At 43.4% G+C, this 20,379-nt stretch overlaps 1 protein-coding gene across 5 annotated transcripts; it reads left to right on the top strand.

Annotated features, from left to right (window-relative positions):
* Window positions 1-4,619: 4,619 nt before the first annotated feature.
* LOC144932899 (syntaxin-1A-like) lies at window positions 4,620-18,681 on the top strand. Of its 5 annotated transcripts, none has more exons than XM_078857290.1 (9): window positions 4,620-4,655; window positions 5,649-5,748; window positions 6,357-6,431; window positions 7,325-7,398; window positions 8,419-8,506; window positions 8,705-8,778; window positions 12,971-13,108; window positions 16,495-16,605; window positions 18,572-18,681. In XM_078857290.1, exons 1-9 carry the CDS (start codon window positions 4,635-4,637, stop codon window positions 18,647-18,649), a joined length of 759 nt encoding a protein of 252 aa, XP_078713416.1. In that variant the 5' UTR covers window positions 4,620-4,634; the 3' UTR covers window positions 18,650-18,681. The 5 variants fall into 5 exon arrangements, with proteins under 5 accessions (XP_078713416.1, XP_078713417.1, XP_078713412.1 ...); XM_078857291.1 differs by having other exon boundaries at window positions 8,398-8,506; window positions 18,575-18,681; XM_078857286.1 differs by having other exon boundaries at window positions 8,398-8,506.
* Window positions 18,682-20,379: the final 1,698 nt, after the last annotated feature.

Here is a 20,379-nt window from a genome sequence, read left to right as displayed (position 1 = left end):
TTTAGCGAAAGAACCACAGAGTATAAACTCAGAGGACACTGCGCCACACACAGACTTTTGACTTTTAAACAACTTTTATTGCCGCCAGCAGCAAAAGCACTGGAGGCGATTTCAATATGAAATACACAAAGTCACCAGCAAACAAATGAAAATAAACGCTACAAATCGACGCGCTGTGGCGCTAAAAGCACCGCGCACAATACAAAAGAAAAGTCACGTGGTGGTTGTGGTGTCATCACGCACGCCACTGTGACGAGCGAGCGCTTCAGAAGGTGAACACAGAGAGAGGTTGCAAACTCATTCCTTCATTAACTGCTTTTTTGTTGTAACTCCAGCACCTCCGATTAGCACGGGTGGCTACGTACGGTGCGAAAGAAGTTCAACGTGCACACGGCGACAGACAGTGAGCTAGCCACAGAGAGAAATCACGCAGAGGAGACGCTCAGACAGGGAACTGCTTAAAACGGACAAACATTTATAAAGAAAATAGTTTAAACACGATAAATAATACAATAAAAAAATTATATCTACCTGACTTTACCGAAAGACCCAAAGAATATGAATTCCTGCGGTCACGAAAGCTTTAGGTCAAGATTTAAATAATACAAGTTAAGTAAATAAGTTCAACAGAGTGCATAATAGTCTATCATCCAAATTAGCACGTGTTATGTTTACTCGTACTGTAGTTGTTTTAGCCATTGTGTATCCATGATAGAGATTTTTTTGGGGGGGGTGGATGGGTTAGATCGCGTTAATATAAATGTGTCGTTACACCCGCCACCACCCGGCACAGCCAATTAGTAAAGGGTTTGTCACGTAAAAAAAACGTGCCATTTCGTTACTAGTTCCGCACACCGGTGTGATGGAGAGTAAACCCACAACATTTACAATTCGATCTTGATTTGAAGCTTTCGTGACTGCAGGAATTCACACTCTTTAGTTATTTCGTTAAAGTCACGGAGGTTAGAAAAATTAGAGCTTGTCTCTCTCACCTGAAGACGGTTGCTTGTGTTGCGATCGAAACGTCGTGATATACAATTGTTTTACCTACGTGACTGTACCGAAATAACTAAAGAGTATTTGCAATTCGATTAAGATGCTTCGCCAGCAATTACAACTAGCATCATCAGGCGAGCAGCCAGAGTTTGTGGAACACATTCCTGCGGAGGGAGCTGGTAGGAACGTTGGGTTGCTCGGTCAATGGCCAGGGTCAACGGCGGCGTGGTGTATTCCGCAAATATGGCCGACTGTGAGGGTGGGCACAAGCCGGCGTGAGTAGGTTAAACGTTGAGTTTTATAAGGGCATCACTGGGTGACCAGCCCCTCCCCACCCAGCCCCTCCCCACCCTCCCCACCCAGCCCCTCCCCTCCCCACCCAGCCCTTCCCTCCCCACCCAGCCCCTCCCCACCCTCCCCGCTCCACCCAGCTCCACCCCTCCCATTTTTGGATGCACGACGGACGGACGGACGGACACAATAATCCCCTGTGAGCTGGTGAAACCAGGAGGTTCCTACCAGTATAAATCCTCCTGCTTCGGTTCATATGGAACCGTGCAGCGAAAAAAAGTGCGTAGGTTTTTGCGCAGCTCTCGATAAGCGCATTTATTCTGCCGCATTCGAAATGCGCTCTCTTTTGGGAAACGTATCTCCGAAAAAAAATCTCGCAAAAAAGCGTCCTTTATTTCTCCACGCAGGAGGATGCTTGGGCAATTTCCTTCTTGAGTATTGTGTGTGGGTGTAAATTGCAGTGGCGAATAGGAAATACACCGTCAAATACGAGAGGATGAGCCCCAACAGCTAACAATCTATTTCCTCCACAGCTTCGAAAATTGGGTGTCTCGTGGCCACAACCTCTTACTCTCTCGCTAACCATCATCCATCAACTCAGATTAAATTACTCTATTTTGTAAATGCATTTATTGGATTTTTAAGGCCTCTTTGTGGATTTTTGGAATGAAAGGTCACCTCGAATTAATGTTGGAGTTATGTTATGCATCACGGTTATTACACATCAATATTCTAATGCTCACGTCTGGGAATAGGCATACGGTTTCTTTTTTGTTGCTGTTGCAAATAACGTGCATTTAAAGGTCCCAAGTGTTATTTAACCTCTCATTACCTTGACTCCGTGGCCATGTCTACCCACGCTTGATTGAGTGCAACAGGTGCAGCTACAATAAAAAAAACCACTGTACAGCTGCAGCATTGAACGCTTGTGCGTGCGTCCATGGCAAGAGCTTACTCGACCACAATGAAAAAAAATGGTATTTCACTGTTGTATACGTGAACCACGTGCAAAACACTAATGTCGAGATTGTGTTTGGACTCTTGAAAAACTGAATTTCTGGCTTGCCGGAAGGGACAATGATATATTGTGATACTTGAATAAGGTTAATACACTGTGACACTGTTCGCTATCTGTGTGTGCGTGTTATATGCACGTGTGCCATTACCTTTTGTGGATGAACTCGCAGACGTGGTTCAAATGATCATGTGAAGAAAAAAAACAACGCCGTTAAAGGAGCGGGGGTAAGAACGGCAGTTCCATGTAATCCTATCTTTAGGCGCATATCCCTTAAACGGATTGCGAATCTCTGTGGGAATATATCTTTTTTTTTTTACTTACAGGCGAGACCTGGGCGTAAGAAACCGTTTTTTTCATGAAAGGACACAGGCTACTCGTGTAACGTGTGCATTGAGGAGAGATCATTCATTACGGATATGGCTGCCGTAATTACGTTGGCAATTTGAATCAGTATTCTGCATTTGGAACCCTCTTACGAGATTCACTTTCCTTATTCAAACATATATGCATGCGTTTAATTTCCCTCGTCGATGATGCCGCAACAACAACAACAACAACCGCCAACCAAATACCATGAACTCTCTGCCAAATATTGTCGTGCGCTTTCAAAGATCGAAACAACCTTCTATGTACACACAACTTGACTGTTGGACTCACAGTTAGGAGGAGGAGGAGGAGGAGGGGGGGGTAGCTTCAATATAGTACAGTGTGAAAAATAAATAAAAACCCCTCCGGCAAAACCAGCGAGCGGATTCGTGAAAAAGAGAGCGAGCGAGGAGCTGCCAAAGAGAGCTCCACCAACCACCCCCTGACACCGTCGCGAGACGGCGATATCGGATGGACTCGACGTCTGTGTCCCTCGTTCGACACAGGGAGAGGAGCAGGTCGCGGCCGTGCAGCGCAAAGTTGGACACGTTGGGAAACTTCCTCGCCTCGCTGCGAGCTGCGATGAAGGATAGGATGCAGGAGTTACGTGCGGTGAGTGGCACAAAAGGGATCGCAAAACCTTCGTTGTTTTTCGCCGCGTGTCTAGGGGCCGAAGCGGCAGCTGCTACCACAGAGCGCCATCGGTGGTACCACGGACAGCGCTCACGGATACGATGTTGAACCCAGTGGCTCACCCGCCACACCCATTTAAATGAGAATAATGCCACGAGTGTTATTATTACCATTATGGTTATCGTGATAGACGTGATCTTACACGGGTGTACTCGTCACGTACGTGTTAAGCTACAGCCTTTTATTCGATGCGTAGGTTCACGTCGCGTATTGTAACTTTTTTCTTTTGGCAAACGTGTCACTGCGTCGAGCCGTCGGATGACTAAGCTCGTGCAATGTGTTACTCGACGTGCGATTCGCGTGTTGGCGGAAGCATCCGACGATGTCCAGCGACAGCGAAAGTGCAACCGAATCCGTTGAATATAGTGCACAGTCGTTCTCTCCGTTTCCCAGGTAAACCAAGCGACGTTGTAAACAACGTCGCAATATCAAAGCGTTAATGGAAAACTCACTCTGCCAGCGCCCCACCATGAATCAGGCCCGAGGGGCCTGTTGTTGTCTGGCCCTTGTCGTGATTTACAGGACGCTTGGAGAAGCGTTGACACGTTATACAAACGCGTTCCTATATGTAAACAAAAAACATTGTACTTCAAGTTTTTAATCGGCGCAGGTAGCGTTTTACCACAGCCATTCACCAGTGTAATGTGTAACGGCGGCACAAGTGGTATTTGCGAGCGCTCCATTCAACGGGCGGCAGGAACAACAACAACAACAGCAGCGGCGGGTGTGGTTTACCCCGAAATGGAGATTGAAACGCATTCAATAAAATATGTCACGGTGGGAGACGCCAGTCGATCGCTTCACACTCATCGGGATAAATGGCCCCGTGCAATAGAATTGATACCAGAAATCTTTTTTTTTCTGTACTTATTGCACACGGAAGCAGTTCCGTCGGTTGTTATTGCACCCAGGGGAGATTTGCAGCGAGCCAAACACAGCCATTCTGCAAACAACTTTGATTGAAGCTGGATGGAGGGAGGGGGGGGGTTACAAACAAAATATTATAATCATACAATAAGGCATTGCATGTGGGCATCATAATATCCACGTTGAAGGACGCAGAGATGTATTACACAAAGCACGGACGTGAAACGCATCCTGTATTCGAAAACCGTCCGTGAGTGGATGCATGCATGCACACACTGCGTGGTTGTGTCTAATGTAATAAGCTGTTAACGAGAGTGTCCTGTTCACCTAATGCCATTAGGGAAAGGACAGCGATGACGAAGACGACGACGATGTCACAGTCAATTTGATCCGAGATCAGTTCATGGATGAGTTCTTCAGTCAGGTAATAATGTTGACACACGTTTCATCTCCGCGCAATGCTAACATTCTGGGACAATATTACCAGGCGTTTCTGTTGTTGTATGTGGTGCTCGCGTGAGTACAACACCCACCAACATTCATCGCTCCAGCAACAACTTGAGTGAAAAGCAGCAGTATTGTGACGTTTTTGCAATCGGGATGCCAATGCCCGTTATCGATCAGCCACGGTTAATCCACTGCCGAATGAAGGTCTCTCCAAAAAAATGCCTTGCACCTGCCCACGAGCTGATTTCTTCGCTGCCTTATCATCAGTGGACATCTCCTCTGGAGGAGCGTTCCGTTACATTGGCTGCTACTCACTGGCATTGTGCTTGGCCGTCTCTTCCATCAACCCTTCTTAGCGACGTGTGCTTCCCAAGCCAACGTGGTGTTGTTGCTGTTGTTGTAACAGTTGGGAATGGTGGCATTGTATTCTTAGGTTTTTTCGGTAAAGTCACGTAGGTAAAACATCAAAATTAATAAAAATAAAATAAAATAAAAAATCACGACGTTTCGGAGGCAACACAAGTCTCCATCATCAGGTGGGACCGTCACAGCCGGATTAGCTGTGACGGTCCCACCTGATGACGGAGACTTGTATTGCTTCCGAAACGTCGTGATTTTTTATTTTATTTTATTTTAATTAATTTTGATGTTTTACCTACGTGACTTTACCGAAAAAACCTAAGAATATGATTCCTTGCAGTCACGAAAGCTTCAAATCTAGAATGGTGGCATTGCTCTGCGTACGTTTTCCACTTGTTCAACGTGCAAGTCCACGCCACGGCTTACAGCGCCTCGAAAACAACAGAGCATCTGGCTCGCGTGCGTTGTGTGTGGTGCGTAATGTGCTGTATATTTGAACTTCTTTCTCGCCATACGTAGCCAACCGAGCTAATCGGAGGTGCAGCCGAAGGACCTGATGTGAGATGCACCACCGTCTGATGGTGTTTTGTCGTCGTTGTTTTTTTTTTAGGTGGAAGAGATTCGAGACTACGTTGGGAAAATAGCACAAAATGTGGAAGAAGTGAAAAAACGACACAGCTCCATCCTGGCGGCACCGAACTCCGACGACAGTGGGTGGACCCGAGTACTTTCGCACGAGCGCGCACAACGTGGACGGCGATTAAAATTGCTCTCGTGCGAATTACGCGAGCCCATTTGAAGGATAACCCTTTATTTGTTTTGTAACGCGTGGTGGAATCACGCTGCGTAGAACGAAGCCAACTTGGCACAACGCGTACGATCGTGGCGGACCTTGCGTGCCGTTTGCCGCTGTTGTTCTTCAGCATTATTTTCTTGCACATCTCCTCGATATGTTGATGAAGCAAAATCACTTGGAAGATTTTGCGTGCACCGATTAATGACTCGTGCCATTGCTCATGGGGGGGGGTTTGGGGTTGGGGGTGAGTCTATGGACTGAAATACGGAGTGAATGTTTTCACTTGCCCCTTCAGCCTTTTAACTAACTACTGAACACACAGTGGAGGGCAAATGACTTGACATTGCTAAAAGAAAACGAGGTAGTGCACCAAAAGAATAACCGAATGTGCATTTAATTAATGACTTTATCGGCGAGAATCACAGAACCGACATTATTGCCTCCGAGTGCGTGTGCAGATTGTCCGGTGCGGGGTTCGCTGCACGTCCATTGCATTGACGCATTGTAGTTTCTCCTCCGCAGAGACAAAGGAAGAGCTGGAAAAGCTCTTGGCTAACATTAAAGTAACGGCGAATAAAGTTCGCTCAAAGTTGAAAGGTATGGTGATTGCATCAAAGGTTTTTGTACATTTTGTATCGTGGATATTTTTTTTTATATTCATAACGCGCTTCTAAATAAGTAAAAGTAACGGTGCAGCCTTGAAATTGCTTGCTCACAGCACTGCTGGTGGAAGGGCTTCCACACTGATGCCTCGTACATTACAGAGAGAAACGTGAGTGACGATGACAGTCAGACGGATATTTGTAGCTCTCGGAGCATGGATTTTAGCAGAAGCTAAGTGCAGAACATAACATTCGCTGCATTTTCTTTTTTGAATTTTTTTTATTTTTTTTACCCTGGATAACAATATCCCAGTATTTGGAATATGTTCAATTGTTAAAGTTTTTCTGAGATATACTATAGTTTACAAGAGTAATTGTACATTGAATATGCCGTTACGATGTTTCTTACGTGATATTAAAGTAACTAACATATGACACGTAAATGTTGCAGCAGGTCGCACAATATGTAATTTTGGCAATCATCTGTTGATATGTTTCTAGCTAAATAGTGTATGACTTTCATGGAAATCAGGTGAACAACTTGATTTCTACGAGACACATTTATATATTTTTTAAAATGCTTTGTATAACGTAGCAGCGTTCATTAATTGGTAGGTAATAACTTCCGTAGTGTACGCATTTAAAAAACACACATTTTTGAAAAGAACATTTCTTATTCGATTTGGAATTTGCAATATGGCAATGCATTATACAGCGATTCGTTGTAATTAACTAACACACGGCCCTGATATGCACTCACTCTCATTCGATCTTCTCGAATAAATCTTACCAGCAAGTGATATTTACATCTCCTTTACGGCTACCTCTCTCTCCTCTCCGCCCCTTCAAAACCCATTGCCTTCCACTCCCTCACTCTTTTGATCCTAGCAATCGAGACGAGCATCGAGCAGGACGAATTAGCCAACAGGTCATCAGCTGACATGAGGATACGAAAAACACAGGTGCTCTGCTTGACAAGGGCATTGTCCACGTTGTGCCATGGGCTGTTTGTTCTCCGCTGCAACGGAGTTTAATTTGGACCGGGCCTGGGTGATGACACATCTGTCGCTATGGTGATAAGTCGCAGTCATTATTTTCTTTTTTGCTGCCCGAGTATAATGTGAGATCGCCGAGTGGACGCCTCCATCAGCTAAAGGCAACGCTTTTTGGTTGACAACAAAAAACACGAATTAGCGTCTAAAAATAAATTAACCATGAGGCAGCCCATTTATCAGTGTTTAATTCGCTTAGATGTTGCAACAGATATTCTTGTGCCGTATGTATAATGCAAAATAAATGTGAATACAATGTTTTTGCCATTCAAAGAAACAAGCAAACTATATGTTGGCTGCCAGACCTTGAATGTGAATGTATGTTTGTATGCGTTGATTATCACGATTAAAATGAACAATTATCATTCATGCCAACCTTTCGTCGATCGCCTGTTGAGGCCATGTCACTCATGGGGGCGGAGGGGTCGTTTGCTGACCATACTTCACCAACCTGGCCAGCATGGTTTCGTGAAGCATGGGGGGGGGGGGGGTGCGTAGGGGGTTCAGGACCAGTTCAGATTTGAATTCACCACTGATGTTGACCGTGGCCAGGAATTAAACTCGGTTGTTTTTTTTCCCGAGTTCATAGCACAGTGCGCTCATGACTAAGCCACCACGTGACGTTTATTTTAACGCGACCAAAAATGAAAACTGGCCAATTTCACATAACGGAAAATATTAAACAATGTCTCACCAAGGGAACAACGGGGCAACACGATGCGTTACAGCCACGATGTCAAAACGTGAATCTGGCCCAACACTGTATGTTAATAGGGAACAGTTGGATCACATTACGATGTTACACACTTTTGCAAGAACTCGGCTTTCGCAATACGCTACTGTAATCATTTTGTAAAAAAAAAAAATTGCTGAAATATTTCTGTTGTTATCCCCCCATATTTCCGCCAGCATTCGACGCTGTCTCGCAAGTTTGTAGAAGTGATGTCCGAATATAATGCCACGCAGTCCGACTACCGTGAGCGCTGCAAGCAGCGCATACAAAGACAGCTGCAGATCAGTATGTGAACACGCATGCCGTGCGCACGCGCGCACACACACGCACGCGCACCCAACTACACACATGCTTCATACACCAATGGACGATGAGGCCCATGTAAATGTGTGAATGGGATTATGATCGAGGGTAATTGAATGTGGAATTACAATGATTAACGTGTCCCATGTCTTCTGTCTCTGGCTCTCTTTGTCTGCACAGCTGGGAAATTAACCACGAACGAGGAGTTGGAGGATATGCTTGAGAGCGGAAACCCAACGATATTTTCTTCTGGGGTGAGGACACAGAGGGATTAAACATTTACAGTTTGCGGTGACCCCCTTAATTGTTTAAAGCCAGAGCCTTGAGATTCCATTACGTAAAAAACACTCATAAAATACAAAAAGGTGCAGCCCTGCAATTGCCCGCTCATGCCGTTGCTGACGCCTGTATATTTGGATTAATACGTCGTAGGCTTTCGCGACCAATATCATCCATAATACAGGCTTTTTGGGGGGTTAGAGCGCATACATATATAAATCTGGCTGCCGCCTGATGAAGCTAGTTGTAATTACTGGTGAAACGTCGTACTCAGATTGTAAATGTTGTGGCTTTGGCACGTTTTGATTACCTGACAAACCCTTTACTAATTGACTGTATCGGATGGTGACGGGTTTAATGACACATTTATATATTTACACGATCTAACCCAAAAAAACTGTTTTATGGATGTATATTTGGAGTTTGGGTGTTCTCCCCATAGTGGCGTGGATTTTTTTCTCCCGGTCCTCCGGTTTTTCCCTCCACATTTAGAATTATTTAGATTATTTGGCTGCGATAAATTTCCACGTGATAAGCCACTTCGCTGAGCTATCATTTGTGGCCAGGTCGCTTCTGAAAGAGAAGCTAATGGCTCAGTGGGCTTTACCCAGTAGAATAAGGATAACTTAAATTTCGATTTAAAGCTTTCGTGACTGCAGGGATTCATCTTCTTGGTTCTTTCGGTAAAGTCACGTAGAATTGAAATAATAAAATAATAAAAATAAAACATAATAAAATAATTCTCACGACGTTTCGGCCACAACGCAAGTAGCCGTCCTCAGGTTGTGGCCGAAACGTCGTGAGAATTATTTTATTATGTTTTATTTCATTATTTTATTATTTCAATTCTACGTAACTTTACCGAAAGAACCAAGAAGAAGGATAACTTAGTTAAATGTTGTGTGATTTGCATACCTTTCATATACTTTGCACTCCTATCGTGCCTTCGCATTGTTCGTTGTTGGGAATTTCTGACCCCGTGCCCCTATTGGACATCTGTGATGAAGAGCTTCACAGCTCATCGGATTTCTCCAGATTAAATACATATTTTGACGATTCTGCTAGAAGTGCCTCCCACTAGAGGCTGCGATATAGAAAGACCCTCTATACAATATTTTTGTAGAAATGTGTAGCCTTGTTTTATTGTTTCAATGGACAGTTTTGAAAAGGGTAACTCATACTTAATTGGGCAAACCAACGTAATTGATTGACATTGAGGTCTTCTAAACGTAATATTTATATATGCTACTCGGTATATGCTAATAGGAAGAAAAAAACTGTCACACATGTCAATTAAAAACTGATCGTTTGTTATCTTTATTAAAAATTTGTAGGGCAGCCCAGTATAGAGAATCATCTGAAACTATTATCGGTTAATCTCTCTGCCCTCTCTGTACTCATGAGATCTGGAATTGGTGACAACGTTAGTTAGTTAGTAAGGCAGTATTAATAATACTTGCACTGAGTTTTTTTTATTTGATATCATTCTGCATCACATTAGTCCATCGGAGACCACTTAGGGTGAAGTGGTGTTGAATAATTAATGTATGGTGAGCTGTGTGACACACTATATATGTTTACAAAGTGCACGATATCATCACATCCAGTGCGCTAATTAAATGACAGAATCCATTTAAATTTAATACGTTGCCATTCACTGGTACAATTGGCGGTGATTGAGAGCTATATGTCATCATTTCAGCGGGGATACGGAGATGTGGGACAATTGTATTAATAACGCGAAAACAACGCTGGGCACGGTAGGAAGAGCGTGTGTGTTGACGCTATCCAACTAAAAAGATCGATGAAGACCTTTTGAAGCAAAATATTGTACCGCATGCTTTGTGTTGCACGAAAATTATTGAACCGATTTTGTAACAAGGCTGTTTCACCTGGATTTCATAAGATAAATAATCGTTTACAGATTTCTCAAATGTATAAGATGCTTCGGAGAGTAAGACACACCCCAAACTTGTGCTTATTTTTTTTATAATATTATACAAATCTGGTCACACGCACGCACACCCGTGGTTTATAAGGCCTACCCCCAACTTTTGATTTTAAATAGACGGTGAAAAAGTCCGCCTTATAACACTATGTGCTTCTTTTCCCAGAATAATACTTTTAATGAGATTCTTACTGAATGTAATTGTTAATTTCATGTTACAATCTTCTTATTCAATCAGGTTTGCTTGTAGCTTTGTGCTTCATTTCCAATTTCGAGAATGTCATCGCAACGTGTGGGAAAGTCTTTCTTAGATGACTTTTGGAAAGTTATTGCAAAATCCACTTGCAATTTGTTTTAATCCGTACAAGTATACCTGGAGAATGTACCTCCATATCTCTCCTCTCACCTGGTAAACCTATTGTCTTCCCTGCTCTGCAGTCAGATATATCACTTTAGAGCAGAGGTGGGGAACATTTTTTCTGCCAAGGGCCATTTGGATATTTATAACATCATTCGCGGGCCATACAAAATTATCAATTTAAAAATTAGCCCGTTTTATTTGGTCAAACATTGAATTAACCCACCCCTAATGTGATGGCTGGAACTGCTTCTCTTTAGTGAGATGTGTGATGTTAGCTGGTATTGATGTTGTTGCTACTCGCAACTGCTTTTCCAGGTTTGCTCCTCGATTTATTGAATTTCGAGTCCCGCCTGCGGTTGCCTTGGCAGGGCCAGACCAAATGATTTCGCGGGCCTTATATGGCCCGCGGGCCGGACGTTTCCCACCCCTGCTTTAGAGGTAGAGTACATATGTGCAAGGCTCCCTTTTTCAGGTCTGTCTTGGGTCATAGAGTTTTCTCTCACTGAGCACTACCTGATTGGAACCAGTTAGATCCGAGTATGAGCCTGCTTGTATCCGATCACGTCTTTTAATCGAAGGTAAATAATTACTACTAGCTGTTTTGCTATTTTTGCTAGTAGTGCATACTAACGGGTGTATATTGCAGTAAATTTGAAAACTTAAATGAAAAATTGTTCAGCTCATGAATATTAATGAGGGGGGGGGGGGTTGCCCCATGTGGAGTGACGTCACCCGCTAATGGTTATTGGGGAGGGGTGCGGCATGTGCAGTGACGTCACCCGCTCATTATTATACATGAGGGGAGGGGTGCGGCATGTGGAGTGAGTTCGTGTAACTGTCCACGCGGGCATGAATATTAATGAAGGGGGGGGGGGCTTTTTTGCAGTGACTTCACCCACGGATGTAGCACTGTGCTGTGTAGATTTATTTTTTACCGTCACTTTCTGGAAAGAAACGTCATATTTGAAGCGACTTTGCGTAATACATTATTTAATTCAGCACGACCTTCCTCTGCGTTAGTGTAAAAATCCACCCACTCATGAATATGAATTAGGGGGGTGGGCCTCGTGTGCAGTGACGTCACGCGCGGGACGGACAGACATTCCTGGGTGATTATAGTAGGTAATAATTACGAGATTCATACTGTACCCGCGAGTGCCACAAATTGTGTACTTACATAATTTCACGCGATTGGAACACAGTTTTACAACGTGTTATCACTTTGATTTAATATTACCTTCCATGCCATGTGTATTGCGTTCTAGTCAGCAATTGTAGTCTTTCGATACGTTGTGTATCATCAATTGGCTGTTTGCTGTGAACCGACGTGCTGCTGCTATCTTGCCAGGACCTCCTCGGAAACCCCCCCCCCCCAAAAAAAAAAAACGTGAATATTTTTTTTAATGAAAAAGATGAAGACGACGAATTTCGATGTAAAGCTTTCGTGACTGCAGGGATTCATCTTCTTGGTTCTTTCGGTAAAGTCACGTAGAAAGGAAATATTAAAATAATAAAAATAAAACATAATAAAATAAAATATTATTATATTATAATATAAATAAAACTTAATAAAATAATATAATAATATTTTATTTTATTTAGTTTTAATAAAACATAATAAAATAATAATAAAACATAATAAAATTATATAATAATATTTTATTTTATTACGTTTTATTTTTATTATTTTATTATAATATAATAATATTTTATTTTATTATGTTTTATTTTTTTATTATTTTATCATTTCCCTTCTACGTGACTTTACCGAAAGAACCAAGACGATGAAGACGCCGATGACGACTCGTGCCGGTGACGATCGCGATGAATGACGACGTTCACGAACCCTGTCGCGCAGATCATCGTCGACTCGCAGATCAGCAAGCAGGCCCTGAGCGAGATCGAGTCGCGCCACTCTGACATCATGAAGCTGGAGAGCAGCGTCCGCGAGCTGCACGACATGTTTTTGGACATGGCCATGCTGGTGGAGAGTCAGGTGGGGATGCCAACACGACGACATCAAAAAAAAAAACCTTCCCATGAATCTTCTTGGTTCTTTCGGTAAAGTCACGTATAATGGAAAAAATAAAATAATACAAATAAAACATAATAAAATAATTCTCAGACGTTTCGGCCACAACGCAAGTAGCCGTCCTCAGGTGGAGAGCAGGTCTGTCGAGTAGACAGAGTCTGACAGAGTCACCTGAGGACGGCTACTTGCGTTGTGGCCGAAACGTCTGAGAATTATTTTATTATGTTTAATTTTTATTATTTTATAATTTCCATTCTACGTGACTTTACAGAGTCTGACTCTGTCAGACTCTGTCTACTCTGTCAGACTCTGTCTACTCTGTCTACTCGACAGACCTGCTCCCCACCTGATGACGGCTACTTGCGTTGTGGCCGAAACGTCTGAGAATTATTTTATTATGTTTTATTTTTATTATTTTATTATTTCCATTCTACGTGACTTTACCGAAAGAACCAAGAAGATGAATCCCTGCAGTCACGAAAGCTTTACATCGAAACTTCCCATGAATGTCTCGTGCCCTGCATTCTTTATCCAGGAAGTCCTGCGTGTTAAACATTGCATCTCGAGCAGAAAACAACTGTAACTAAAATAGAAATAAGAATTTTGATTTAAAACTTTCGTGACTGCAGGGATTCATATTCTTGGTTCTTTCGGTAAAGTCACGTAGAAGGGAAATAATAAAATAAGAACATTTAAACAATTAAATTCTCACGACGTTTCGGCCACCACGCAAGCAGCCGTCCTCAGACGAAGAACAGAGCTGTCGGAAAGACAGCGTCCTAATGAACACTGCTAAGCTTGGCAGCGTATTTTAAGCTGGGTGGGAGGAGCAGAGAGCCTTGACAAAGGAGTTTACATATCAACAGAGGAATTTAGCATGTTGATGACAAATGCATAATACACGAGCATAATTTGACATTGAGACCCCCCCCCACCGCCTACACATTCCACAAGGAGTGACTAAACCCCATATCTGCATTTGTCAACATGCTAAATTCCTCTGTTGATATGTAAATTCCTTTGTCAAGGCTCTCTGCTCCTCCCACCCAGCTTAAAATACGCTGCCAAGCTTAGCAGTGTTCATTAGGACGCTGTCTCTCCGACAGCTCTGTTCTTCACCTGAGGACAGCTGCTTGCGTTGTGGCCGAAACGTCGTGAGAATTGTATTGCTTTATTTTTATTATTTTATTATTTCCCTTCTACGTGACTTTACCGAAAGAACCAATGAATATGTATCTAGGATCTCTATAATAAAGCGATTTCCAGGTTAGGCTGACATTCAGATCGTCCTTCCCCATAAAAAAAAACATGTCTGTACGTATGTACGTTGAACTTCCTTCGCACCGTGCGTGGGCAACCGTGCTAATCGCAGGTGCGGGGAAAAGACAACAAACTAAACACGAAAAGCAGTTCTAAAAAAATGAATTTTCAATCTAGGTTTAAAAAAAAAATCTATATACCAGAGGAGGGGGGGGGGAGTGTTTCCATCTTCAATAGCCGCTCATATCAGCCCTGGGCAGAAGCGTTCTCTTCTAGCTCGGACCTCAGCCTGAATGTCGCGTGCCGAGCCTGAGCAGACGTGCTCGCAACAGCTGATTTTTTAGTCTGTATGTATGTTGAACTTCTTTCACGCCACACCGTGCTAATCGGATAAGATGTAATGCCACGCAAAACTGTGCATTGCGCGTACAATAATAGCTCTCGAGGCTTACACAGACCCATCAGTTGAATTGAACGGGAATTTGGGGCAATTGTGCTCCACGTGACTCATGCGGTTCAGTCCACACACAACTTCCGTCCGTAGCGAGTGCAGCTTGCCCTTTGTGGATACAAAATCTGCTGGCGTTTTTTTTTGGGGGGGGGGCTCTACCGAAGCGGACACCGATCCTTCTTCTTTAACGGCAACTTCGCTTTTGCAGCACGTTCATTCTTGTCTTCGCGGGGAAGGCGTGTGTGCACGCCTGACCGGGCTTTCCGGCCATGTTCATACATCTCTCCTCCGAGTTGCTGCGCGCTGCGTGCGTTTGGCCGTGCAGCCGTTGATTTGGAGCACTCTAACCACCCCGTGGTTTCTCCCTATTCAACGGACTCGTCTATCTGCCGGTGTTTGGTTGGCGTGGCGTGATAACGTCCTGATTACTGGCATTACCACCTGAAGGAACACCACCAGTCTATCATGCGAAATGGACAGCCTCTATCATATAATCGGCCATTGCAAAACACCGCCAATTGAGCAAGGCACACAGCATCCGGTTTGAAAAATGCCGAGGTCGTTGCTAAAACAGAAAAGTACTTCGCACTAACGCACGGAACAGCAAGTGTTTACATGCTCCATGGGCAAATTTGATCTTTTGATGAGTCAGCAGACTTGACTGCAAGGCAAACAGTACATAAATAACGCTGTGAGATTCACTCATTCAACTCCCGGAGATGCCCCGCGAGAATGTGTGCGGAAAGATTGAAACGCACGCTTGGGTTGCATGCGGGAGTGAAAACCAACTTGTCAACTATAGATAGTACGTGCATATTTATTTGTTATTGTTTACAACGCTCTCATTTTACGTTGAGTATTCATGCGATGGCGCTTTGAGTGGCAGATTTGTGACAGCAAGGCTACATTTGTGAAAACAAAAAATTAAATCGACTTGAACTTGACAGTGTTAACCGTTATCTAGTCAAACTTTAATATTGCTGCTTGTTGCTGGCTGCTTGTAATGTTCACCTTCAGACACTTTGCTCACCTACTGTGATGAATACAATAACCTACAACTATTATTTGTTTCCAGCCAGCGCACACTGTTTTGTGCGATGAGTTTCTCATCTCGATTCAAAGCTTTCGTGACTGCAGGGATTCATCTTCTTGGTTCTTTCGGTAAAGTCACGTAGAAGGGAAGTAATAAAATTATAAAAAATAAAATATATTAAAATAATTCTCACGACGTTTCGGCCACAACGCAAGCAGCCGTCCTCAGGTGAAGACCAGGTCTGTCGGGGAGACAGGGAAGTAATAAAATAATAAAAATAAAACATAATAAAATAATTCTCACGACGTTTCGGCCACAACGCAAGCAGCCGTCCTCCTGAGGTCTATCGGGGAGACCTGTTCTTCACCTGAGGATGGCTGCTTGCGTTGTGGCCGAAACGTCGTGAGAATTATTTTATTATGTTTTATTTTTATTATTTTATTACTTCCCTTCTACGTGACTTTACCGAAAGAACCAAGAAGATGAGTTTCTCATCGTTCGTAGAGAGCGTTGTAATTGGTTTACGATTAAAAACCACCTTTATACCACGTGCCCCCCCCCCACCACCACCTTGCCATACACCGGCACCCATGGATACACGCGCAGGGAGAGATGATTGACCGCATTGAGTACAACGTGGAGCACTCCGTGGATTACGTCGAACGAGCTGTCTCCGACACGAAGAAGGCTGTCAAATACCAGAGCAAGGCCCGCAGGGTAAGTACACGCAGCCGCCGTAAGGTGCACATTAGGTGAACAATCCTCACACACGCCGCCCCCCCCCATTCCCCCCATGCGCATTACAGCAATTGGATTTAAACGCCACCGTACTGTGGTTCGCTTCAGCAAACTACCACACAAATCACGTCAATTATTTGGTTTAATTCGTATTCTTTTTTTCGAAGCGGGCTCCCTTGTAAATGTATTTAATGGACTGTGCATGCGGGGCCTTCAACTTACAAGACATGCGCCATTATCTCGAGGTCAACACCTCTTTCTTACAATGGGAAATCCCATCTCTTGTTTTCCCCAAAAAGTGTGATTTTTTTTTTGGTCTCTAATGTTATTTTCATGAAACCATATATTGTGGTATTATGACATTGTAATAAATAGTTTTGAGCCCTCTGTCAATCCACCGCTGGTTGAAGGCCTCCTCAAACAGTGGCGACCGTGTGAATTGGTTTGTCGCAATTCCCCAAATGTTTACCGTGGTCAGGGATTGAACTCAGGCCACCGGGTTTATAGCAAAAAATTCACCGTGCCACCACTATTGTGAAATGATACGAAACATTTCGATTTAAAGCTTTCGTGACTGTAGGGATTCATCTTCTTGGTTCTTTCGGTAAAGTCACGTAGAAGGGAAATAATAAAATAATAAAAATAAAACATAATTAAATAATTCTCACGACGTTTCGGCCACAACGCAAGCAGCCGTCCTGAGGTGAAGACCAGGTCTTCACCTGAGGACTTTACCGAAAGAACCAAGAAGATGATACGAAACACTTGCATTAATGTGCATGTGATGGGATAAGCAACATCTTTCAGACGTCTGAGATTGCTAAACATGCTTGCGTGGTCTTGTTCGGGTAAGAACATTGATAGAATGATGAATACATATTTACAGTCACCTCTAATCGTTTTCTCCCTTTGACAAGCTGCACGCTCACAATACGTACGAGACGGCGATCCGACAGTTGCGTTTATATTAAGTGAAGAAAATGCAAGACGGAATAAATTATCTTTAAAATTCAAGGGGAACCGTAATTTTATCCCAGGTTACATAGCTGTTATCGTCATTTGAATGATACGTTGAGAACTGTTGGGAAAAGAAGAGTCATCACAGCAAATCTTGTTTTGGCAGCGTGCCTCCCTGGCGCTGCATAATCACCGCAGATCACCGTGATGTGTAGTTGCTTCTCTGAACATTCTGATTTATATTCTTGGTTCTTTCGGTAAAGTCACGTAGAAGGGAAATAAAACAAATATAAAACAATACAATTCTCACGACGTTTTGACTGCAACACAAATTTTATTGCTGTGGTCTTCACACCTGGTGATGATTGCTTGTGTTGCAGTCGAAATGTCGTAAGCATTTTTTATTTTTTTTTATTTTATTATTTCCCTTCTACGTGACTTTACCGAAAGAACCAAGAATATGAATCCCTGCAGTAACGAAAGCTTTAAATCAAAATTCTGATTTCTATTTCAGTTACAGTTGTTTTCTGCTCGAGATGATACCGTTGTGCAATGGTTAGCACGCAGGACTTCCAATCCCAGAGTCACCGGTTCGATCTATGCCATTGCAACGATGGTGCAAGTTGTTTCAAGTCCACCTCTATCTCCCCAGCAGTGTAAATGGGGACTCCCCTCCACACTGGTCGATCGGCAGATCTCGTGTTGTCGGGGCGAAGTGTGCGTACTCCCACACCTACCCCAGCACATTCTTGGCCAGCGTAAAAGAGTAGGCCAAAGATACCCTCCAGGGGGGGATAGCTCCAACTAGCGGAGGCGCTCTTTCAGCAGTGGCATGAACAAGGAATAATTACAGGGCTGCATCTTTACCTTTTAGTTGAGTGATTTATGATTAAATATCTGCCAATGTACTCTTGTGGGCATTTTGTTATTTGTTGATGTTGTTTTTTTTCTTCTCCCCCCCCCCCCCTCGGCGGTTTGAACGATGCAGAAGAAGATTATCATCATCATCTGTTGCATAGTTTTAATAACTGTGGTCGCATCTACGTTTGGGGGAATTTATGGATAAACATTCCACCGAGAGCACGTGCTGGCTTTTACACCTGGTAAGTGCCCCAATATTATAACCATACTCTTTGGTTCTTTCTGTAAAGTCACGTAGGTATAAAATAAAATAAATCACGACGTTTCGATCGCAACACAAGCGGTCGTCCTCAGGCGGAAAAAATATCATCCAGCAGTGGAACTGCTGAACCAGCGAGAGAGCTGTTGCTACAATCATCTTCTTTGTTGCTTTCCGAAACGACACGCGGTTATATTCACAGTTGCATTTGTATGTGTATGTGCCACTGTCGCAGTTCAGGGCCGGACATTCACGAGTTGATGTTAGCAACGTATTCTTATCTATTGCTCGTTTAACTGTAACTGCATGCATAATCATATCTATTTATTTTCTGCAGTAGCCTGAGACTGATCCTAAGTTTTAGAGAGCAATGTTTCCGTTTGATATTTCATATTTTTATGAGTATACGGTTACATTGTTAGCATTTAAAAACATCTGTTCTATAAACCATCAGCTGATTTTAAAATACCAGCATTGGAAAGCGCTACATTCAGCATCCATATGATTATGACGCTTGATTACCTGTAAAAGTCTCACTGACTCATTTGACTCTTTTTCAGGATGATCCTGCCAAGCTTTTTTGCGGTCGAGGGCAATGGTCGCCATACGTAATCCCATTTTAGTAAAAAAAAAAAAATTGTCATTCGTTTTTTTTTATTTGGCAACTTTGGATCATGACGCCAGGTACACACAATGGCCTACTCTTGCGAATGACGTCACGGGATATTTCACTTCCACTGTGTAAAGCAGACGGAGTGTAGTATTTGACGGTTAATACACCCGCAGTATTTACCAGGGCGGTCACCGGACTCGAACCGCGAACCTCTACAACAAGCGGCGAACGTGCTACCGTTGGGGCCATGATCTGTATTACCTTAGCAACAACACACATTGATGGCACCCTTCCTCGCCTGTGATCGACGACTTTGGCTGCAGGAAAAAATACGTAACAGTAATTATTATTATTTTTACAGCCCTTCGTCAATACACCGCTGGATGGAAGCCCGCGTCAGTCGTGGGAATTGTTCGTCTATGCTTCGACAAGCCGCTTAGTGTGGGTTGATGAAGAGGTCGCGGGGGTGCCCAGGACAGGTTGACAGGTCACTCACCACTGATGTTAGCTGTGGCTCGCATCGGGCGGTGACTTGATGTCTCAAGGAGGACGTGGGTTCGATCCCGACCCATGCGATGCCCGTATGATTGGAGTGTCCCGTTCTCCCCATGGTCGTGTGGATTTTTTTCACAGGTCCTCCGATATTACCCTCCACATTTATTTGATTGCTAGAAATTTCCACGTGATACATCACTTTGTTGAGATGTCATTTGTGCCCAGGTCGCTTATGAAAAAGAGCTATATAGCTCAGTGTGCCTTACCTTGTAAAAAAAAAATGTGGAAATCAAACTCAGGTCACTGGATTCACAGTGCAGGGTGATGACCACTCTACCCTAATAGGGAATGTTAGTTAGTTCTGGTGATATTATTTCTTCCCCACACACATTATTCTTTGGCCATGTCAAATTTTTCTATTTTTGTATAAAATGTGAAACGCGGAGCTTATATTGCTTTTGTATTTGCTCGTTTTGCTGTTTAACAGCAGATCAACGTATGCAATTCGGTACGTAGGTTGAACTTCTTTCACACCGTGCATCGCCAACCGTGCTAATCGGAGGTGCGA

Source organism: Lampetra fluviatilis, chromosome 6, assembly GCF_964198595.1.
Source record: "Lampetra fluviatilis chromosome 6, kcLamFluv1.1, whole genome shotgun sequence".
Taxonomy (NCBI): domain Eukaryota; kingdom Metazoa; phylum Chordata; class Hyperoartia; order Petromyzontiformes; family Petromyzontidae; genus Lampetra; species Lampetra fluviatilis.
The sequence above is the reverse complement of the archived record's forward strand: the minus strand, read 5'-3'. Positions and strand labels throughout refer to the sequence as shown.

Coding starts and splice junctions, on each gene's coding strand:
- LOC144932899 (XM_078857286.1), top strand. CDS start 4,635: ATGGATGAGTTCTTCAGTCAG. Junction 7,399..8,397: donor TGAGGATACGAAAAACACAG/GTGCTCTGCTTG, acceptor TATTTCCGCCAG/CATTCGACGCTGTCTCGCAA. Junction 13,109..16,494: donor CCATGCTGGTGGAGAGTCAG/GTGGGGATGCCA, acceptor ATACACGCGCAG/GGAGAGATGATTGACCGCAT.